Source organism: Heterocephalus glaber, unplaced genomic scaffold (assembly GCF_053883595.1).
Source record: "Heterocephalus glaber isolate CG9 unplaced genomic scaffold, H.glaber_assembly_v1.0 deba00001547, whole genome shotgun sequence".
In the NCBI taxonomy this organism is placed as follows: domain Eukaryota; kingdom Metazoa; phylum Chordata; class Mammalia; order Rodentia; family Bathyergidae; genus Heterocephalus; species Heterocephalus glaber.
Window position 1 is genome coordinate 12,374,372 of NW_028258340.1, and position 20,722 is coordinate 12,395,093.

Below are 20,722 nucleotides of genomic sequence, written 5' to 3' on the forward strand. Positions count from 1 at the left end.
GGAACTTCTTAAAATGCTGTTCCTGTTATGGGTGAGAGTGGATGCCCTGCTGGCCAGTCCTACCTGACTGCTTCCCCTCTTTTAAACTCCTATGGAGACATTTTGTTTAATCTACAAGTCTTTTCATTCAAATTGATCTTTTGTATCAAGGATATGTGCTTCCCTTCTTACAATTACCTGCGTTTTTAGGTGATCTTTTCTGAGTCTCTCAGATGTGACTCCTCCTCTATCCAGCCATGGATAAGCTAGCTTTTAATTAGTGTCTTCTGAGAGCTCCTGCATCTTTTTAGTTATTATTTCCATTATCTATTTGGTAATATCTTCTGTGATCACAATGAGTAGCATTTTATTCATCTGTTTTCTAACATCCTCTGTTATCCCCTTTTAAGTAATGTCGGTGTGGGGCTTATGCTATTCTCCCTCGCGATGCACCTTGGACTAGATTGGCTTTAGGGGAGTTGTGAGTTTGAAGAGGAATTTTGTTGCCTTATTTTTTTTTGTTTCTATTGGTTTTTATTTTGTTTTGTTTTGTTTTTCTGAGACTTCTGGACAATTACAGTGTAAATATTTTGTTGCTAGTACAGAGAACTCAAGTTAATCGCTTTTCAGTGATGTACTTTGGATGTGGGGAGATATGGTCCTTTGTCTCTTCTTCAAGATACAATCACCATGGTCAATTTGTGAGGAGAGGATGTCCTGCAATTGGCCTAAACTGAGTTCTCTGGTCATGTACCCTAGTATTGTTAATGTCACAAAGGTAACCTGGGTGTTGGCTTTCAGAGAAAAACCATTAATACCAAGAATTACATTACCCTGATAATATCAAGTAAATCAGCTACAGCAGTATTGTTCATGACAAATTAGATTTCAACATACCTAAAGAACTAAATATGTACCACCCTTAACTGTAGAGAAGAAATCCACAATTATATTGTAAACTTTAAGACAACCCAAGTATTGACCTGCATCTAATGTGTGCTAAATATGACAGCTATATCTCCACTAATAGTAAACAAGAATTCAACAGCAAATTTTTAGTTAACTATCTAAAGATTAATAAAGCATTATAATTATACTGTTAAAAGATACATAATCTGATCTGTGCATAGTAAGAGAGAAGAATCTTTGGAGAAAAGCATATTCAGAGAAAAGAGGTCAAAGTTTTCAGCTCGATCACAGAGCAAAATCAGCAAAAGACAAGTCAATCAAGACTCATCACCTTAATACCTTAGTGAAACAGCTTTCACCATATAAACCAAGCTTGTTACCTCATGAAGTCAAAGAATGACATTGCAGACAAAAGGAGGACGTTAGGAGAATGCTCCTTAGAAATATAAAAGATAACTCCTTTTGGGTTTTCAGGAGGGGTCCTGGAAAATGGGGTGCTGGAGCACTGCCTCTGTCTTGGTCTTATATGGATAAGCAGAGTCTTGGACCTTGTTCAACTATCCAGTGACTGCCTATCATGGGTGGTTTTGTGGGTTAAAAGTAACTAATTGGAGTTTAGGCTTTGTAATAAAGAACGCACAATTACTCAGATGGCTGAAATTAAAAGAAAGTGAGTTCAAAAGAAATTGGTTACATTGGATTTTTAATTTCCTGAAGTCCATCCTGGAGGTGGGAGGACCTGATAGTGAACAGTGTATTTTCCCTAAGAAGTTTCTTTCTTGAGAGGTAAGATTCTTAACTCTTTAACACTTTTCTGGTGTTTGCTTTTATATTTCTAAGCTTAACCAGCTATGTGGCTTGAATTAGCTCCTAACTTGGTATATGTGCTATTTTCTTTGTAACCAGCTGAATTTATCTTAGGCTTTGTCTTTTATTGGCTTCCTAAATATAAGCTAACTAGCTAAACTGCCTTTTATATTTCCCCCTCTGAAGAAGTCCTTAACTACCATTAGGGAAGGTAGGTGAAGACCAAATCTAGTCTCTTCTTGTTGAAAGGGATTTGTGTAGGGGCATAGCAGTTATGGATTTTTCTCTAGAGAGCTAACCTCAGGGGCCTTTGATAGAAGTCATGTTGTGGGGTGGACAGTTATGGACTCTTCAGAGGGTCAGTCTAGTGAACTCTGGTAAAAGGAGTCAAGCACATTCATCACTGGCTCCAACTATATGACTATTTGGAGTTTGACAGCCTATAGGTGAGAAGCAAGAGATTTCACCAAGAGATTAAGAATGCATGGCCCAAACATAAGAACTGGAATGAAAAGACAGATTGGGGTGATTGAGGGAAGGACCCAAATCAAAGGTCCTAGACCTGCCTGTTTATCGAGGTTATCTGTGAGTCTGATATTTTACACAGTCCTTAGGGTTTCTTTCATTTGATGTGAATCATTTATCTAAAGATAATAAATGTTCCTTATGAGTGTGCAAGTTTTTTCCTGATTTGGCCATAAGGAAATCCAGGGCTCTGTGGTTTTGAAGGATTATCTAATTTAAGGAATTTAAAGACCCTTGTGCCTCTATAGCTGCAGTGTAGCTTTCCAGACTTGTAGAACCATAATGGTGATAAATTGCATGTGTAGCTATAGGCTGCCATCAGGGGCTAATGCAGTGTTTGGAGGCCCATTTTTATATCTAGCCTAGCTTTTTGTTTAATATTATTATTCTTTTATATATCTTTTTTATTATAATTCTCTGCCTTGTGTTTAAGACCGAGTTAAAGTGAAACCTATGTTAATCAAAATTAATCTCCATATATATTTGTCAAGGTCAGTTAAGGCTCCTCAGGGATTACTTTCGGGGCTATGTGGGGAGTCTCTTAGCTGCTATATAGTTTTTGCTTTAGCAGTGTCATCTGCCAGGATGAGTCACAGTCTTCCTTGACCACGTGGCTTCCCTTGGAAGCATAGTAGACATTTTCCTCTTTTGTGACCCTCCTTTTAGCACAATGTACACTGATCGACTCCTGTCCTCTGGGGTCCAATAATCTCCCTCCTTAGGAGACTGGGTGACTCACTGGAGGTGCAGGATCCTTTTAGAGGGATCTCATCATGTCCTGGGTCCTGGTTGACCTTGCAGAGCAAAAGCCAAAATATTGGCTGCTCTCATAGCCCAGTTATCCTTTTTAGCTCTGTTCTCCAAGCCCGAGTTGTTCAACACTCAAAAGGTCAGTTATGCCAGTACTGAAGTGAAAGCTGTAGATTTAACTATTATAATCCTATCTTATATTGAGCACTTTGAAATATAATGTATGGTCAGAAACCCATTATTTATTTTAACAATCATAGCTGTCTTTTAAAAGTCAAATTCCTTTCGAATGTTAAAATATATGTTATAAAGTTTTACATGGAAAATTTAAATCAAGAGGCAACACAGCATCTTAATGTATCATGACACATTTTATTAGAATGATTAGGTGCTTGTTATTATCTGTGAAATATATTAAAATGTCTATTTTATCAATTGGTTACCTTTGTCTAATTATATTAAATATCATAAATAAACCCTTATTTAAATGTTACCTTTTCATAAAGTACTTTTTAAATAGAATGTACTTGTTTATAGATGTAATTTATAAGTTACTAATGTCCAACCTAATCATTAAGAGTTATACTGCCTGTATTATATAGTGTTTAAGTACATAAAACTGTTATAAGTACATAGTCACACAAACACAAACCTAAAAAAGTTCACCATTATAAACAGCTTTCCTCTGGAAATCATCAGTATAATATGTATTTTTAAGTTCTGCGTCCTCTAAGTCCTGTACACTTGGAAAACACAAATGCACTTAATATACCATGAGGTTTACACTAATTATCTTCACAGCTATATAGCCTTTAACAGTTTTACATGATGGAACTACGTGACAAGATTAAAAAATTTCTTTAGATTTCTTACAAGTTTAGGAAACAGTGTTACTGACCATAAACAGAATTATTACCCAATATGAAGGTGTACCTCATTTATACAATAACAAAATATTTGCTAAATCAAATCCACTAGATGTAGATCAAGTTTAAATGAAAAGATTAAATTTAAAGAGATGTTAAAATTTTGATCATTTTATATGTCTAATGTTTAGATGTAATGCATGTTGTATAAAAGAGAACACATTACTTTGTACACATTAAATTTATGTAGTTTTTTTTTTTTTTTTGATACCTAGAATCAAACTTAGGACCTTGTCTTGCCAGGCAGGGGTGGCACCACTGAGCTAAATTCCCGGCCCTTGGCCTTATGTAGTCTTGATTCCATAGACTTTGCATTAAAACACAGAGTCACAGCACATTATGAGTTTTTTAGATGTATATGCAGTCTGAGATATGCAGAGTGTCATAGTCTAAGATAATAGTTGTTCATTTGTCCACATAAACCGATTATCAAAAACATTTTACATGTTAACATTTAGACTCTTTAGCTCTTAAAACTCAGTTTCTTTAGTGACCAAAACACTAACAATGGAAAACACAAGAGATTATCTTAGTAAAATACAAAGCCTTTGATTTTAATTGAATTTTCATAAGCTTAACCAAAGCATTTTAATATTTTAAGAACACCTTGTGGCTTTAGACATAGAAAACTTTTAACATTTTAATTATAGACAACATAATTATGAAATAATTTTATAACATATGTTGAGATGTGTTACTATAAGACTCTGGGAAAAACTAGAGAAGTCATCCATTCATGGAGAAAACTGAAGCAAATTGGTTCAGGCAGTTGCTTTTTCAGAGTTTTGCCCAGCAGTTCCCAGACCCAAGGGTTCTCACTTTAACCAAAGGAAAAAAAAAATTTTGTTTTGAGATATGGTGTTGCTGTGTAGTTTAGGCTGGCCTTGAATTCATCATGTAGTTGAGGCTGGACTTGAACTCATGGCAGTCCTCCTGCCTCAGCCTCTTGAATGCTGGAATTGTAGGTGTGTGCCACCACATCCAGCAGAAAAATTCTTAAATTATTGTACACAGAAAACAATGGGCATTGCATGAATTAAATCAACTTTTAGATAAATACTATCTTGCTTGGCTAACGACATAGAGGAAAACATAACATCAACCTGAAGGACATCAGTATTTTTATCTCATTGACCAATTTAAATTAGCTCATTGATAATCTATGTGAAGGAAAGTACTTGGGCTAATATCATGAGTGTCCTTTTATCTATAAGCCAATTTAAATAGAATATATATCTGAAAGTTAACACATAGAAACACGCATATTAACCTAACCATAGATAAACTTTAGGTTACCAAAACTTAAGATTTGCACTGTGAGATCCATGTATGCCTCAGCCTACTAGCCTCCATTCTGTAATACTTTAAGTGAGTTTGGACACTTCAGCAAACTTGTACAACCAGTTTTCCACAGAAAGCCCCAACGGAGCCAAAAGTTGTTAAGAGCAAAAATGAAAATAAAAAATAACATTGATATGATCTCAAAAATATATTTAATGAAGCAGTTGCAGGTACTGTAGCCACTTATTAAAACAAAGTAACAGGCAGATGAATAAAGAAAACATAGAATATATAAAATAATTATGTTTAACTGGAGTGTACACTGTGGGAGATCAGATGATTGAGGCCTAATTGACCTCCGCAGTGAGAACTAAGAAAGTGGGCATGCAAGTATGCTGACATGCTGCAAGGAAAAATAAAATCACCTGAGATCTTGTTGTTTACTTAAACAAGTACCACGGAGGGTGGGAGACAGATGAATCCTGTGTAGCTCTAATTGCTTGTGCCCATGTCTGAGGGAATAAAGCCAAGATTCGCCAGTCATTTTGATCTCTATATCAAAAGCAGACAAGAGCCCCCTGGCCCTCCATATTTTAACCTGATTCTATGTCTCCTTACTTTTCATCCTCATCACCCCTTGGTCAGGTTCAAGCTCATAGGCTGGTTCCTACAGTACACTTTGATATATTGGCCTTGGCCATGCTGAATTATAATAATCTTTTATAGCTTTAGATTCATAATTATAAATAGACTAGTTAAAACTTTTCCTAGCTACTAGTGATTTGTGATCCTTTTTTCAATGTAAGTTATAACAGTATTTTCTTTATACTCTAAACTACCCTGAGTGTTATTCCTGCTAGTTGACACTATAGACTTATAACCAATGAGTCAGAATGAGGAAAGAGAGAAAAGCTCTAAATTGCTAGATGTAATCTTTGTTTGATATCACTCATTACTATAAAATTAAGCTTGAGACTTTGTCTCTTTTCCCCCTTAAAAGCAAGGACTATTTTAAGAAGGATCCTGGGTTGACCTCTGGATTTAGTACCTTAATTTTTGGAATGGATGTTAGACAAAATATAGGCCCTCTCCACTTGCTGTTAATTTTTCATGGCCCTCTATTAGAGTTACTATTAGGAAACTGTTCTTTTGATAACCACAGATGTTATTTTATGTAAATATTTCCAAAGGGACAGATCCATTATAAGTACAATGTTGAAATTTATACTTTCTCTGGCAACCACTTTTTCCCATTTCCCAGGAAGTTCCTAGGCATTGTATAGGTAAAGACCAGGCAACACTTCTCTGAAGTCCTGGTTTCTAAGTATCCATTCCAATGATGGAGGGAAGTCAAGTTCCACAGTGAGTTTCCTGTTTTAAAAAAAACAACAAGGGAGAGAGAATGCATCCCTGTCCATCTTTGCTTATCCTGCCTCTTTTAACTAAGGTGTTCTTTAGCCTTGATCCATCCACTGTCAGAGGCAGTGAGCTGGAGCTGCTCGAGGAAGTGGGTGAGGGACCAGACCATCCTCCCTTACTGGTACCTGTTTACCCCTTTCCTCACAATCCTGCCATCCCTTGGCTTAGATCACTATTGTTTTTCCTTTTTCATACCCCGGTTAACATATCTTTGAGAACAGAACTCAGTTGCTATCCTAGCAATGTGCTCTAGAGAGAAAATGTGACAAGAGAGAGGCAGTCCTTTAGAGACCAGAGGTTGTGGCTATTAGCTCCCTTAACATTGGTTTTATCTAAAGTTGCAATCAAACCCATAACCCTCCTTAAAACTGCTTTTTATTCTATCAGTGAAATCATCTGTACTGTAATGACCTCTCCTCAGAAGATTAATAGTCCTCCATATTTTTACTAAGAAAAGCAGATATTTGGTGATATCTCTCCAGGCATTATTCCTTTGGGGAGGGCAGTGGAAGAGGGATAGGGAAATACCTTTCACTTTGGCATGAACAGCCTAATCCAACAGTAGCTCTCTATGTAAGACAAAGGAACTTTATCTATGGGGCCCAGAACTATCTCCCAAACTTTACTATACTGAGGGCAGAAAGACAATTTGGACTAAAAGGCTTTCTCATGGTCAGTCTCTGTTCTTTTATAATTATGTAACGAAAAATGAGAAAGAAAAGGAGCAGTAGGAGAAAGGTGGATTTGAGAGGCCATTGTAATGAAGGAGATTTGTCCTCATTAATGCCTGTAGTGAGTTAATGGAATAATCCACCCCAGAGCTATCAGTCTTGGGATACTGAGAGCATCAAGAGCTCTAATTCCTCCCTCACCAGTGAAGGATCAAGTTGGAAAGGAAAACTGAGGCAGAGGAGGCTTGATATTCCCTCCCAGATATGTGAGAGGGGGTTCTGGACAGATTGCCCCAACAAAACCTCTTTCCTGTGGCTTTAAGAGTAGCAGTCACATTAACTGCTTTCATAATTGGCTCATAGGGTCCTGAATTTTTGTATGAGGCATATTGTTTTCCACATATTCTCTAACACAAGAGGAATGACAGAAGAGGTAGAATGCTAGGTTATCCAGTAGAAACAGAGGTTGCAGACATTGCTTATATCCTAAATCTAATCACAGTTAACAAAAGCATATTGCAAATGAAAAAAAGGGGAAAAAAGCAAACACTCCCCAATGGAGGTCTTAACTATCAATTTCAGTGGGACCTCCAAATCTGAAACAGCTATCACCAAGCTATAAACCAAGCTCATGTCACAAAGCCATAGAATGAAATTGTGAACAAAAAGGAGAAATTTAGGAGAGTGATTATTAAATATGTAAGAAGAAAATTATCTCCTGGTGTGTATATGGGAACTGTCTCAGAAAATGGATTCTGGAGTGTTTTCTTCATCTTGGTACATGCAGGACACATTTAGTTATCCAGAGATCATCAATAATAGGTGGCTCTGTGGGTTTACAGTAACCAACTGAGGTCTAGGCTTTGCAATGTAGAATTTTTTAAAAAATCAGTTACTCACCTGGCCAAGTTTAAAGGAAACTGAGTTCAAAGGAAACCAGTTACTCTGCATTTTTAAGTTCATCTAAGTCCAGTCTAGAGATAAGGAGAAGTTAACTACATTAGCATATGTAAGTTTCTTTCCTGAGAGTTAGGGTTCTTATCTTAACTCTTTATCCTTTTCCTGTATTATCTTTTACATTTCTATTCTTAACTAGCTGTATATATTGAATTAGATCCTAATTCAGTATATGTGCTATTCTGATATAACAAGCCAACTCTATCTTAGGTTCTGTCCCTTTCAGCATGCCTCTTTATAAGCTAACTAGCTAACTGCCTTTTAAATTCAGAATGGGGAAATCTTTCCTACTCCTTGCCTGAAGACATAGGATATTCCATTTTGGTCACTGACTTGAAGCATAATAGAAACATTTCTTAGTTAAAGTTGAGGGGAGTGATTGAGTATATCCATATACTTAATTTATTAAAATACTTGCTAACCTGTCTATGAATGTGGTTGCAGCCTTACTTGCATAAAAATGATTGGCTTACATCTTACTTTGGATTTAAGGATATGCTTCTTATATGAGGAAAGAATTGTTTCCTTGTAGAGGTAGATAGGTAGATATAGATAGATTCTTTTAAATAAGGCCTTTCATTTAGAGTCTTATAAAAGAGAGTACTTTCTGGATTAAAACTAGACTAAGTCCCTAACTTATGAACATTTGAGTTGTGAACTTTCACAGATACAAATGGACCTCGAATTACAAACATTTGTAGATGGAATAAATCAAAGAAGTAGCTCACGTGTCTGCTGGACACTGTCACAGTTGTGCTGCTGTGTGTTTACTGTACAGTGTGACAGTGTATAGTAGTACAGTGCTCAATCAGAGTCCAGGATGTCTGGAAGCAGGAGGAAAAACAGTGATGATGTGGAGGGGAATGCTAGGAAGTACAAAGCAATAACCATGGGAAAAAAAGTGAAAATAACTGAGAGATTAGACCAAGACAAAAAGATGGTAGATGTTGCTTTTTCTTATAACATGAATTTTTCAACCACTGGCACAATTCTAAAGAACAAGGACAAGATCATGGAATATGTGAAGTCTGCTGTGCCAATGAAGTCACTTTGTTAGACTTATGAATGAGTCGGCCTTATGAATGTTTTGAAATGAAACTGGTTTGTAAGTTAGGGACTTACTGTATTGCAAATAATTATTAATAAAAAAAGGGTACATCAGGGTTGGGGATTTAGCTCAGTGGTTCTGCTGCCTGCCTCGCAAGTGGAAGGACCCAAGTTTGATCCCCGGTACCAAAAAAGGGGGGGGGGGTACTTCAGACTTTCACTCCACATATATTAATTTTTAAAAAGGATATAAAGATCCAATAATGTTCAATTTAATGAGAATGTGCTTACATTGGCAGAAAAGGACATAAAAATTACTTAGCAATTCCTCTCAGCCATAGCTGATGAGAAGAAACCAGTTCCAATATTCTTGACTGGATGATTGAATTGAAAAGTTTCATATAACTCCTTAAATTCTATACACTTCCAGAAATGGAGCTGAAAGGACTTTAGTAACTCCTTATAACTTATGCATTTAAATCTCTGGAAACTCCATAGCTACTTCCACCTGAAAACGGCTGGATATCTTTTCTATTATTACTGTATATTAATTATACAGAATATTGGGTTTCATTGTGACATTTTCATACATATATTTTTTTTTCATTTGAGCATATCCATCCCCTTTACCCTCCCTTTTTTATTTTTTATTAATTACAGTGGCAAAATCTGTAATGGAATGCATAGTTAAAAACTAACTCAAAGACAAGCGTGATTCTTCTTTGATGTACATCCTTGTGCTCTACAAATTTAGGGAAGATGGAAACAATATAAAAATTAAAAATGAAAGAGAGTTAGACAAGAAAAACAACTTCATAGACCAGAAACAAAACAAAAAGAGGCAGTGGTTACCATGGAGCTGAAATTGTATATTACAAAGCAAGCAGTGGGAAGTGCAGCTTCATCTCCTATGGGGTAAGAAAGACTAGAGATCCTCTTTTTAAATGAGGAAGTGAAGTTTGCTTCATTGTTGAAATTCAAGAACTATGATTTTTAAAAGTAGGGTGAAAAAGTACTGAGAACTGCTTGAGGCTACAATTTACATGGAATTTCTAGGCCAGCACTGGCGAACCTTTTAGAGACCGGTGCCAAACTGCAACCCAAAACCCACTTATTTATTGCAAAGTCCTAACTCTGTAAGTAAACCCAAATACTGAGGCTTTAGTTTAGAAAATCAACTCATACATTAACATCTTTTGTTTTAAAAGAAAAACAAATAACACACATGCCATAGGTTTACCACCAGAGTAGCCAAAGGAAGCCTGAGGATATTGACAAAGGGATTGGGCTTGGGCCGGGGATTTAGCTCAGTGGTTCCACTGCCTGCCTCGAAAGTGCAAGGTCCTGAGTTTGATCCCCAGTACCCCCTTAAAAAAAAGAAAAAAAAAAGAAGGGATTGGGCTGCCTGAGGCTCACTGGTCACTCTTGTAAATCCTCCACATCTGTTCCAGTAAGGAGGCTTAAGCCTTGACTATGCAGTAGCCTCATAGCGACTTAAAAGGGAGGAAGGAGTCATGAGAATTAAAGGAAGATAAAACATTGCAGAACAAAAACTATGCCTCCTTAAGTAAGCTTTTGATCCTCAATTCTAAAATGCATAATGAAATCTAAGGCTAACAAACACAATCAACATTTTAAGCACTTTCACCACAAAAAATGGTAAGTATATAAATAAATGCCTATGTCCATTAGCTATAATTGGCTACTCCACAATGTGTACATATTTCAAAACATGTTGTGCAGAATAAATACCTACAGTTTTTGTCAATTAAGTAATTAATAAAAATATAAATAAAATCAACAAAGTAAATACAGCAAAACAAGAATTACCTCTTGATAATGTATATTTTATGGAATAATTTGACAGGTGTTTTGTAAGAAATATGATTGATATACTTGAAGAGAGTAAAGCAATATGAAGAAATGAGCAAGAAAATATTAAACATGAATTTATATATAAAGATGAATATGAAAATGAATCAAATTGTAGCATGAAATAAAATATTAAAACAGAAAATAAAATCAATAAGCTCTATACAGAATACTGCTGAATAGATTATTGACTTGGTAGATAATACTGAACACTTTATTCACCATACAGCAAAGTGATAAAAGCTTGAAAATGTATATAGAAGGAATTAAGATTGTCACAAGATCTATTGAGACTATTTACACTTAAACTTTAGGCACTAATCTCTTGGGACCTGTGTTCCAAAATAGATAGAAGCAAGACATAGCAGGCAAGAAATATTTAGTAAGCTACTAGCTGATGATTTTCTGATACTGAAGAGAGATGCAGGTATTCAGTTAGTACTACACTTTAGTACCAAGCAGCATGATGAGGATGATGATGATATAATTAGGTCCATTGCTGGATATATAATACAGAAATTTCAGAAAATCAAGAATAAAAATATCCAAAAGCTACAAAAGTTATTTATTCAAAAGCTAAAATATTTTGACATAAAACAGATTTTTCATTATCAATAAGTCATAAAAATGGGATAATAGCTTCAAAATGCTGAGAGTCAAAATAATTATTAATTCAGAATTTTATATTTAGGAAAATTGTAATTTGAAAGTAAGGACAAAATGAAGACTTTTTTTTGTCTGTTTCTTTGTTTTCAGATAGGTTCTGGCTATGTAGTTCTGGTTAGTGTGGAGCACACTCTGTAGCCCAGGCTGGCCCCAAACTTGTTGCTATCCTTCTGCCTCAGCCTCTGGAGTGCTAGGATTAAGGCATGTGCCACCACAAGACTCAAAAAGGTTGCCATAAACAAACCCTTAAAATACTTCAGATAGATCTGAAATGAATGCCATTTTTTCTTCCTGCAAATAAATGTCAATAACATATTTACAGCAAGATTGGACTGAACTCAAAACTTTCCTCAGACTGGGCGTGGTGGAACACACCTGTAATCCTAGCTACTTGGGAAGCTGAGGCAGAAGGATCAGAAGCTTGAGGCCAGCCTGGGCAATTTAGTGATACCCTGTTTGAAAATATAATAGAAAAGGCTGGGGATGTAGTTCAGGGCTCCATGGTTTCAATCGCCAGTACTGCAAAAACAAAAACAAAGACAAACCCCACTTCCATCAGGCTCTTTTTAGTCTTACGGTTTCTCTGGAGGGGAAATGCTCCTATGTTTTCCTGTGTGTTCTCCAAGACCTGTGCCTTGCTGTGCTTGGTCCTTGGAGACAGTGCACATGATTGGTGTTCTCCTACATCAGGACCAGTGTCTAGATGGTTTTCTAACCAGTTTCTTCCTAGTGTATGCCACCTTATCTTCTGTCAGCTTGCTGCCATTTCAGTGTTTGTTTTTCAGACTTGTATACATTCCCCTCATCTCTTGCTCAATATGTCTTAACAAGCAAACCTTGGAGTTACCTGGAGCATTTGTTAAAATTACATTCTTGTTTCTTGCCCCAAATGTGTGGGAGCTAAAAAGAGCAATGAACTAGTAAAAGGGAGATGGGTCACAAGATTGTCTCTTAGGTCACAAGACTGTCATCAAAAGCTTAGGGCTTTTGATGAATATGCTAAACTCACTTCGAATAAGGACATGTAATGAAAGCTATGCAAAAGAAACAGAATTAGTCATTTTGGTGAAGGCAAAGATAATCACAATAAAACTTTTCCAAGAGTTCAAAATTTAAGTGTGAGAAGCATTTATCCCCATGTAACAATGAAGCATAGTGACACTACCTACATAAGAAGAAATCACAGAGAAAGAATTGGAAGAAATACATTATTTGAGATGGAAAACATCTGATATATAAATAATTTTGTTGGAAAAATTTAAGCAGAGTTTTGAATGATGGGAGCTATTGTGCTGGAGAGATATAAGAAAGAAGTGTACATTAAGGAAACAAAACTGTCCAAGCCAAGGCAATGGGCAAAAGTTCAGTGAGACATAAGCCCTGGTTTTAGTTTCGAAACAGATGAGGGCACAAAAGGAATAAAATAGCAAATTGAAAGAAGTCAGAAGGTTGAATGCTTTAATTTTCAGCTAAGGAAGATAACCTATTCTGTAAGGAATAAGAAACCACTAGCAAACTTGTGAATTTAACTGATATGAAAAACAATTAACCTATGAAAGTATTGGAGGGTGACAGGCTACAGCAATCTAAACATGCTGTGTCTGAACAAGGCAGGTGCAGTAGGTATAGAAAGGAAAGATGGTTGAATGTCACTCTATAAAACTGAATTACTAAGTTTGGCAAAATGTCATATGAAGAGAGAAATGGAAGTTATGCAGACCACTTAGTAGATCTGTGGAAAGCTTGATTTCATCAAATTCAAGAATCAAGCTGAATTGGGAGAGAGGCTCATGATCTATGATTAATTCTGCATGTTTTGGGGTTTTGGTGTGCATGTTTCTTTGATACAAGTCTTTTGCCAAATACAAAGAAAACCAAATTTTGTAAATCTTTAAAAGTTAAGAATTTAGTCCATAAGCCTTAAGGATGCTTCAAATGCAAATATGCTAGAAATCAATTCTATATAATTTATGTAGGAAATTGCAGAATATATTTCACTCAGCTCTTCCCAAAATATCTTAAAGATGTGGCAACCTTAAAGCAGTTAATTATACTTGCTATATCATGTTTGTCTTATTGGATTTGATACTGCAGCAATCAAACTTTGCACTGAATAAACAGAAGTGATAAGACATTGTGAACTAGAAAATGTGGGTTAAGTCATGAATTTTTAAAAACATTATCATCAATATTATCAGACATGTATTGGGCATTTAGTACTTTGAGTACAACTAAAGAAGGAATAAAATGATTGAGTACTTTAGGTTTTCTTCGAGAAATTTACATAAAGGACAATGAGACACTGGTTCAAACTTCCCAGGTCAATTTTAAAAGATAATTATGGTGTTTTATACTATCCACACATATGACCCTCCTCCAATTTTTTTTTGGAATTTTGTTTTAGTTAGCTTTCTCTGAGAACTAATACCCAACTGGTTCACCTTTTAAGGGGATTCAGTCCATAGTCAGCTGGTTTCAAGGCAGAAACAGGGCAAAAGGGTGTGGCAAAGGACTGCTGCTCAGTTCATGAGAAGTAGAGCAGGAGAGCAGTATGAGAGAACAAAGGCCCAGGCATCAGACATAGACCTCTAATGCCACATCTTCATGATGCACCTAGACAAACTCAAAAGTGTGCTCCACCAATCCCCTAGACAAAGCCCAAAGCCAATCATGTGACACTCTACTCTAATTGCCATGGACATGGTGTATAACTTAAGTGATTGTAGCGACTTATATTAACATATTTAAATTTTTATTAACCATTCCTCTTTTCTCTTGATTCATAATTCACCAAGGGCTGGTCTCAGGGTCATTAACTCTGTAACTTCTAGCTTAATACTACCATTTCAGATGACGCATGCACACATGGCCAGAGATATCACAGAAACAGTCACAGGTCCTTGAAATAGAAAGGTTTTGGTCTATCTGGATACAGTGGCTGCCTTGGGAATATGGATATGGCACCTCCTTGAATCTTCTTTGTGGCTTTAAAACATATTTGAGAAAAGTACATTTTCTGATGGGTCTTAGAATTTTATGCACTATTCAGTTTTGTCTACTTGAGGTGACCCATCTCACTCTCCATTTGACAAGAGTTTGCACATTTTACATATAAATAGACACTGCTTCCAGAGAAGGAATCATACAGGATAGTATTTGAAATATGACAGTCTAGCATAACAATTTTAAGTATTTCGAAATATTCACAACATGAAATGTCAGCTATTATCTCAAACTCCCTTCCTCCTGCCACTGAGAAAAATTCAATCCAAATACAGTCCATCCTGAGCATTTGGTTTAAATTATTGGAGCTTTTCAGTTAGCAGAGCAATTGTGGTTCTCAGAACACTCAATATAAAAGGTTTAAGATTATTGAAATAGTATGCATTACCATAAAAACAAAAACAAAAGCAGAAACATAAAATAATGAGATCTCTCAGTAAATTCACAGGAAAGGTCACTTTACTCTCTGAAGGTATTTGAGAGATTTTATGAAGGTTTTGTGAGAACTACACTCGGAGTCTGACCATGTCTCTATCTTCACAGTATAGCACTCCTCACTTAACATTACACCAATGAAAAGAACAGACAAATGATCAATGACTCCATTCTCAAAAAATAATTTTGGGGGGCCAAGGAATCAGAAAGATTTTTGGAAATTCACAAAAATCCCAGGCTTCTGCACATTTCTGTAGTGAATACAGATTCCATGCTACCTAAATGGCTACGGACAATATTAATTAATTAAACCCACAGATGTATTCCCAGAATTCTGCTTACCACCGTGTGAGGAAATTACAATTAATAGCTCTATAATGTTTCCTAAAGGCCTTTTTTGGCCTAATATATTGCTTGCCAAACTTTTTTCTAGAAAAAGCTAGACAATAAAAAAGTTTTGCAGCCATATGTTTACTCAACTTTTCTGTTAAAGTGTAAAGGTAGCCATAGACAACAAGTGATTGTGCTGTTTCAAAAATTTTTATTTATAAACATTAAAATTTTAACTTTACTGTCTTATCTTACACAATATTCTTATATTGATTTTTTAACCATTTAAAAATATAAAAATCATTTCCAGGTAGTGGGCTGTATAAAAAATATGTGACCGGTTAGATTTTATCCACAGCTATAGCTTGCCAACCACTGTCGTTATACATTTCCTTCATTTTGCGCACAGTGAAATTGGGTAGAAAAAGAATAAGTGACATACTCTTACTTATGATACTAAAAATGGTTTGTAGCAGAGCCAGCCATTTTGTGTCAGAATGTCTTAAAAGCTGGTCACACTGGCTATTTATTATGGTATTTCTCCTCAAAGATAGGTCCCAAACAACATACTCTTTTTAACTTTGATTAATTACACATTCTTAAGGATCAGATGTTCATCTAACTTTCTCCTAGATCATTTTGAGATATACCTTTATTATTTAAAACTGAAATATCAGAACATATGAGTGATACATACATACATGCATAGACTTTTAAGTTAACTATCTATTAAATACCACATAATATTCCAAATAGCAGATATAACAAATGGTGAATCCTTCTGTTTTATATGCTAATTTTATCATTAATATTTTAAGGACTCACAAGAACATTTACCTAGAAATTAAGCTTTAATAACAACACTAGTATTTGAAATACATGCATAATAGAATGCTATCCAGCCTTTAAAGATGAGGAAATCCTGTTATTTGTGACAACGTGGATGAACTTTAAGGATGTTATGTAAAATTAAATCAGCCAAGCACAGAAAGACAAATACCACATTATCTCACTTATATGTAGAACACAAAAAAGGTAAACTGAGAGAAGCAGAGAATAAAATACTGGTTACCAGATACATAGGGCAGGAAAGATTTGGGAAATATTGGTCAAAGGATATAAAATATAAAATATCAGTTAGAAGGAATAAATTCTAGGCATCAATTGTACAACATGGTGACAGTAGTTAATAGGAATGTATTGCATATTGAAAATCATGAAAAACATGCATTTTAAAGGTTCCCACCACAAGAAAGATATGTGGGTAAAGCATATGTTAATTAGCTAATTTAAAATGTATATATGTATTTCAAAATATAATTTTACAAACTATAAGCACATATAATTTTTATTAGTCAACTAAAAAAACTTGCAAGCGAACTTGCCGATCCATCCCACTACCCGGCAGCAATCCACTGGATCCCCCCGCCCCACTCCTCTGGCCTCTTGGCTGTACTGACATCTGGTTCTACACTACAAAGACACAGAGGACACCAAACCACCAGACCACTGTACTGGGTAAGTTGGAGCGATCATCACCTCCCATCAGAATCGGGATTATCTTCAGGGGAAGGGGAACCTGCAGTACAACCCTGCAGAGTTCAACCCTACAGGAGGGCATGGAGCTCAACTTGGGACTTGCAGCCAGAAATCTGCCCGAATCTCATGGGTCTGCGACTGGCTTACTGAGACTCATTGACTTATATCTGCACACTGCTACCCACGTTGTCTATTGTGACAACAGAGACATATCCTGAAAGAGGCCCTTCATTTTTATTTTTATTTTTTATTTCCAAAATTAGTATTATTGGTTTGTTTCTTTTTCCTCTTTTCTTTTCTGTTTTTTTCCTCTTATCTTTATTTTTTTCTTTTCTCCTACTCTTTGCAAATTGTTGTTTTTCTCTCCTTTTTTTCTTCTTTCTTTTCTCTTTCCTTTCTCTCTTACGCTCACTCTCTTGATGTCCCTTATTGTTCATCTCACTTTTTGTCCCTGATCTGGCCCTCATTTGGAGTTCTTTATTTTTCTATTATTCTCTTTTTCCTTCTCACGTGTGTCCTCTGGCCTCACTGCAAACCTTCCCTTATCCTTCTACCTATCTGTTCCTCCCTTGCCAACTCCTTCTAACTCCCCATCCGGAAGGGTAAAGTGTTATATTGAAGAATTTACTCACTATAATCATATGTTGGGTTGGTCCTCAAACTTGATTTAATTCGTGCAGATAAAGGTGATAGATTAATACCTACCACAAAATGTCATTTTCTAAGATGTACTTGATGCAGTCCAATTGCTGATGGTTATCACTTGGGCTAAGGTGTTGTTATTGATATAGTCAGTGATCCTTCCTAGTATAAGGATAATGAGATAGCCACAGAGTCATTAGAGACTCAAAACTTAAAGACCAGTTATATCTGGAAGTCAACTCTGAGAAGTAATCATTCCATAAGGGTTCTAATTAAAAGCAACAAAGATACTTACAATAAGCAATTCCAAACTATCAACCCAGGAGTTAAACCAAGGGCAGTAAGAAAAACAAAAATGAGAAGACACTTAAGCAAGGCACAAACTCAGACTTCTGTGCCACCAAGGGTCCCTGGGGAAAATGAGGTGGAAAAGTCCAATAACCAACCACCTGGTCACCCTGAACTGATAGCACAGGAAGTAACAAAACAGATGAATGAGGCTCTAGAAAAATTCAAAGCAGAAATAATCTCCAGATATCTGCAGAGATGGTGAGCAGAGTGAAAGACATGATTAGAAGCTATAGAGCAGAAACAGATAAAAAAAATAGATGAGCTCAGAAACATGCTGGAAGCCATGAATACCCAGCATAAGAAAGAAATGGAAACAATGATAGCCCAACCTAAGAAAGAAATGGAATCCATGAAACAGATTCAAACAGATATTCAGGAGATTAAAAAACTCCATTGAAAGTATCCACAGCAGATTAAAGGAATCTGAAGATAGAATATCAGATATAGAAGACAGGATCATGGTTGAAGACCATGAAAACAGAAATTTCTTAAAAATAGTAAGGGACCATGAGAAATCAATCCAACAACTGTTAGACGATGCAAAGAAGAATAACATAAGACTGATAGGAGTCCATGAAAAAACAGGAGAAAGCACAATTGACATAAAAAATCTGTTCACAAAAGTAATAGTGGAAAACTTCCCAGACAGAGGTAGAGAATTGGACATACAAATAAGTGAGGCATATAGAACTCCAACTAGCCAAGATCAAAAAAAAATCTACATCTAGCCATAATAGTCAAGATCCCAGAAACCCAACAGAAAAACAAAATCCTACAAGCAGTTAGAGAAAAGAAATAAATCACCTACAAAGGAAAGTCCATCAGAATCACAGCAGACTTCTCAACACAAACCCTCAAATCAAGGAAAGCCTGGAGTGAAGTATTTCAAGCCCTAAAAGAAAATAACTTCCAACCTAGCCTGTTGTATCCTGCAAAATTATCTTTCAAAATTGATGGAGAAATTAGATACTTTCACGACAAAGAACACCTGAGAAATTTCATGAACACCAAACCAGCACTACAAGTAATTCTAAACAATATCCTAGAAAAAAACAATGCAGGCCACAACTCCATGAGGCCCAACAGAGGGAAACCACCAGGCAAGGTAAGACACTAAAGGGAAAGGGGAAAAAATATATAAAAGTGCCAACAAAAGTAAAACATCATGACAAGGATGAATCAATATCTATCAATTATAACCATCAATGTTAATGGACCCAATTCACCAATCAAAAGAAATGGACTGGCAGAATGGATTAAGAAGCAAAATGCAACAATATGCTGTAAAGAAGAAACACACCTAACTCAAAAATAAACTCATAGACTGAAAGTAAAAGGATGGAAAACATTTCTCCATGCCACAGGAACCCAGAAAAAAGCAGAGGTAGCAATATTATTTGCAGACAAAGTAGATTTCAAACCAAAACTAATTGAGACAAAGATGATCACTACATCCTTGTGAAGGGAACAATCCAAGAAGAAGAGATGACTGTCCTAAATATATATGCACCAAATACGAATGCCCCCAACTATACAAAACAAATATTAGTGGACATGAAAAACCAAATAAATAGTAATGCAATTGTAGTGGAGGACCTCAATACCCCACTATCACAAACAGACAGATCATCTAGACAAAAAGTTAAGAAGGAAATTCTAGAACTGAACCAAGCTATTGAACAAATGGACTTAAGAGATATTTACAAAGTGTTACACCCCACAAAATCAGAATACACATTCTTTTTGGCTGCACATGGTTCATTCTCCAGAATAGACCACATGCTAGCTCAAAGGACGTGTCTAGGTAAATGTAAAATAATTGAAGTTAACTCGTGTATTTTATCAGACCATAGTGCAATAAAATTGGATATCAATAACATAAGAAATCACAAAACCCCCACAAACACACAGAAACTGAATAACACCCTCTTGCAAAATGAATGGGTCATAGAAGAAATTAAAGAAGAAATTAAACAATTTCTACAAATAAATGAAAATGCCACTACAACATACAGGAATCTATGGGACACAATGAAAGTTCTACATGGGAAATTCATAGCAGTGAATGCCCGTATTAGGAAAACAGAGAAAACTCAGATAAATAAACTAATGCAGAACCTCAAGCTCCTAGAAAAAGAACAGTATAACAAATCCAAAGCTCATACAAGAGAGGAAATTATAAAGATCAGAGCAGAAATCAATGCAATGGAGGCTAAGAGAACAATACAAAAAAAATCAATGAATCAAATAGTTGGGTTTTTTTAAAGAATAAATAAAATCGATAAACCTTTAGCCAACCTTATCAAAAAAAGGAAAGACAAGGCACAAATACATGCAAATAAGAATGAAAAAAGTGAAGTCACAACAGATCCAATGCAAATCCAGAGGATCATCCATACCTACTTCGAGAACCTGTACTCCAATAAAATGTAAAACACAGAAGAAATGGGCAGATTCCTAGATACATACGAATTGCCAAAGTTGAATGAAGAAGATGTAGAAATTCTAAACACCCGAATTACAATGAGGGAAATTGAAAATGTAATAAAAAACTTACCAACGAAGAAAAGCCCAGGTTCTGATGGCTTCACTGCTGAATTCTACAAGACATTT

At 35.8% G+C, this 20,722-nt stretch overlaps 1 protein-coding gene across 6 annotated transcripts in view; it reads right to left on the minus strand.

Moving 5' to 3' along the window:
• Positions 1-357: 357 nt before the first annotated feature.
• The window catches only part of Cfap47 (cilia and flagella associated protein 47), a 512,210-nt gene continuing 491,845 nt past the window's right edge, over positions 358-20,722 (minus strand). For 2 of the 6 annotated variants that reach the window (XR_015442441.1, XM_087189875.1), the window contains exons 64-65: positions 20,667-20,709; positions 358-17,920 (exon numbers count right to left, since the gene is read on the minus strand). Coding sequence is in view for 3 of the 6 variants with exons in the window: in XM_087189875.1 (XP_087046001.1) it covers positions 20,697-20,709 (13 nt within the window). In the remaining 3 variants the exon portion in view is untranslated. Of the gene's footprint in view, positions 20,710-20,722 lie in introns of all 6 variants that reach the window. The other 4 variants (XM_087189881.1, XM_087189876.1, XM_087189880.1 and 1 more) reach the window with 2 other exon arrangements.